The 3,231-nt window shown below is 36.6% G+C and overlaps 1 protein-coding gene across 2 annotated transcripts; it reads left to right on the top strand.

Annotated features, from left to right (window-relative positions):
• The first annotated feature begins 1,837 nt into the window (after positions 1 to 1,837).
• LOC107636321 (uncharacterized) lies at positions 1,838 to 3,014 on the top strand. Of its 2 annotated transcripts, none has more exons than XM_016339850.3 (2): positions 1,838 to 2,237; positions 2,388 to 3,014. In XM_016339850.3, exons 1-2 carry the CDS (start codon positions 1,946 to 1,948, stop codon positions 2,732 to 2,734), a joined length of 639 nt encoding a protein of 212 aa, XP_016195336.1. In that variant the 5' UTR covers positions 1,838 to 1,945; the 3' UTR covers positions 2,735 to 3,014. The 2 variants fall into 2 exon arrangements, with proteins under 2 accessions (XP_016195336.1, XP_016195347.1); XM_016339861.3 differs by having other exon boundaries at positions 1,843 to 2,237; positions 2,409 to 3,014.
• The last annotated feature ends 217 nt before the right edge of the window (positions 3,015 to 3,231 follow it).

Here is a 3,231-nt window from a genome sequence, read left to right as displayed (position 1 = left end):
TTTTTATGAGTACCAGTGAGTATTAGTAAGTATGAGTATCAGTGAGGGAGCATAGGTAAAAACAGAAAACAAAACAAACTAAAATTTGTTTTTAGAGAATCAATTTCTATGGTGTATAATAGTAATTCTTTATTGCAGTAATTATTATTTTTCGCAGTGATCCATCATCATCGCATTTCTAAGCATCAAACATCTTTCTATCTACTCCACACAACTCACTAATTCTGCCTTTAGGATTAACAGGACTTTCCGAAACATGACGATAACAATCTAATGTTGCTGTCTTTATCGTCTCCAGTACAGTAACAGGTCCGAAACATGACGACATGGCTTAGAATTTTTGGCACCTCATCCCAGAAATTGATCTGATAAAATACAGTAACAAGTCATTATCATGTAGATAGTGACAGTGACTCCCCTATTATCATCTCCAACATTGTACATCCAAGTGCCTACACATCAGCAGGAAATCTCTGCTCCTCTCCACGTCCCACCTCAGGTGCTATGTACGCCGACGTCTCTATAATCACACCCTCAACATCAACTATCACCCTGCGAGCAGTCGAAATCAGTTATCTTAATTCCTTATATCGTCACCAGACGTTCTGTCCTTTCACATCGCCATGCACTATTTTTTGAGAGTGAAGGTAATATTTGGTGCGTGAAATGAGCCACTACAGCCTCAGGTAAGCCAGCTGTGTGCCTTCTAACTGCGTCAGCGATGGTATTTTGAGGAGCGTACTCCATGAAGATGTTGTAAAAGGACTTACCGTTCTCTAGCATGACATCACAGTCTTTATAGGCCACAATTTGAAGACAGTTGAGCGTGGAGAGAATTTTCTGTTCTGTCTTAAACTGCTTGGAGCGATGTAAGCTTCCGACTTAATAGTAAAAACCTGACTAGAGTTGAAAATAGTGGCTATAGAGACGAGGCTGGTAGAGACCGAGTTATCGTGTTTCTCCTTCTCCACTCCATAATGTATATATGTCTCACTTTGTATGATTGGTTTGGTGGAAATAATAAGAAAATGCGGCCTTCATGAATTGAAACTATATATATACAGGGCTTGTAGCTTTGGGATCAGCTTGTTCTTCATTAGTGAACAATGGAGGATTGATGATTAGTGTGATTTGTGGAGCATTGGCAAGTGTTTTAAACACATTGGAACATGGTAGTCAAGTTAGGATGGTGTTTAAGTTATATGGAGAAACTGCTGGTTTTTTAAAGCTCAAGGAAGCGAGTATAGAGTTGAGTGTGAATGAGAGAGATCCTGTTTTGAGAGAAAATAGAGAATCGTTTGAAATCAAAATGGCTCTACGGGTTTGGTACTTTGGTAGGACCCGCTTTGAACAAACACAATTTGCAGATTGTTATGAATGTGATGGTGATAATGAGGTGTTTGCTAGCAAGCTTTTTTAGTTTATATATTCTGTTTTACCATTCATTTGTATAGTGCAATAAATAATATAAGGTGAAAAAAATTCTCTAGTTGTAAAAATATAAAATCGTTATTATAAATTGAAAATAAATATTAAGAAGCAGTGAGTTTTTTTTCCTTTTTAATGTGTAGAATTGAATTTTTTTTTTCTTTGTTTTGGTCAGGGTGTAGAATTGATTTGAGCCCAAGGATTAACTTTGCTAATCTATATTATTCATCAAAACCATATTTCTCTAATATGAGGTGGAAAACTGCAACACACACCAATGTATGGTTACTAAGAGTAAAAAAATCAAGGCCCAACTCAAGAAATAGGGCATGAACAATCATCTCAAAGTGTTGACGTAAAAAAAAAAAAAAACAGATATAGATCTTGATTCAAAAAAAAAAAAACAAACAAAAAAAACATTAGGTCACATAGTATGTGATGATGATGTGTCCCTGAGTGAGTGGGATGTGATCCCAATGAAACTTGCGATCTGAGGCACAAAGAAGAATCAGGAGTGATGATTGAGGTGTTGTTCCTCCTCATATTCTGGGAGGCGGTTGTGATTGTAATTCTCCTATTCAAGACCCCATTTAGGAAGCTTCTCATCCTCACCCTTGACCGCCTCAAGCGTGCCCGCGGGCCCCTCGTCCTCAACACTGCCGCCGCCTCCCTTGTAACCCTCCTTCTTTCCGGCGTCTACGGAATAATCAACATTCAGAGGCGACAAATCCATGATGATGGCCATGTTCATCTCAATCCCACCGATCAGCTTCTCATGGCCAATCATCTCCTCCAAACTACTCTCATTGGTATCTTTGCTATTTTTGGTATATGGTTTTTCAACATCGCACTTGGTTCACAAGGACATTAGTACCATAATTATGTTGTGTTTAGTATCCTTTAATCTTCTGAATTTCAAAGGGATTATTTGTCATTCAGTTTTGGCAAATAATTTGCAGGTGCCGTCCTTTTTCTTGCAGTTATAATAGATAGATTACATCACTGCATGAGAGAACTCCGAATTAGAAGAAAGAATCTTGTGGTAATGAAAAGATTGGAGGCAACTAAAGCATTGGAAGAAGAAAGAGACAAATTGAAAGTGGAGCTTATACAGCTAGAATCTGATCTCAACTCTAAAGCTAAAGACGTTGATGTTGCAGAAGCCAATGTAACTGCTTTGAGAAAACAATTTCAGGGGTTTCTTCTTGAGTACCAGCGGGTACTTGAGGAGAATCACAACCTCCGCAAGAAGCTACAAGTCTTGGATAGGAGATTGTCACACTCAGTCTCCAAGAAGAATATGTAAGAAAATACAGCAAGAACAACAGGGCAAAATCTAGTCCTGGAAAATAGTGAATACTTTTATGTGATGACAGAAATATAGTGCTGATTTGTTTGTTAGGCGTCACCACTTAAGATTTGACTGACCACAGAGAAATGCATGAAGATGGTGTTTGATGTAACTTTAGTTATCTTGGTTGCCTAACTTTGCTAGAATTTGTTATTGTATTGTTGTATTGTACCCTAGACGCCTTAATTAATGTCTACAGATTGCTCCATAATTGAAATTTCACTTCCTTTTTTCACTTGTGTATGCTTTATCATGCAGTAGTATCTCAATTTTCAGGACAGTTATCGGCATCCACTTAGCATGGTTACTTTTATATATAAATTTAAATTAGTCCTTTAAAATGAGTCATTTTTTAAATTAATTTTTAAAAAAATTTATTAATTAAATTAATTTTTTAAATATTATAAATTAATTATTTTTGTTCTTATGTCATTCTATTAATAATTAAAAGA

The sequence above is a fragment of the Arachis ipaensis genome, chromosome B1, assembly GCF_059453495.1.
Source record: "Arachis ipaensis isolate K30076 ecotype BB chromosome B1, ASM5945349v1, whole genome shotgun sequence".
Lineage (NCBI taxonomy): Eukaryota > Viridiplantae > Streptophyta > Magnoliopsida > Fabales > Fabaceae > Arachis > Arachis ipaensis.
This window is presented reverse-complemented; position numbering and strand designations above follow the sequence as displayed.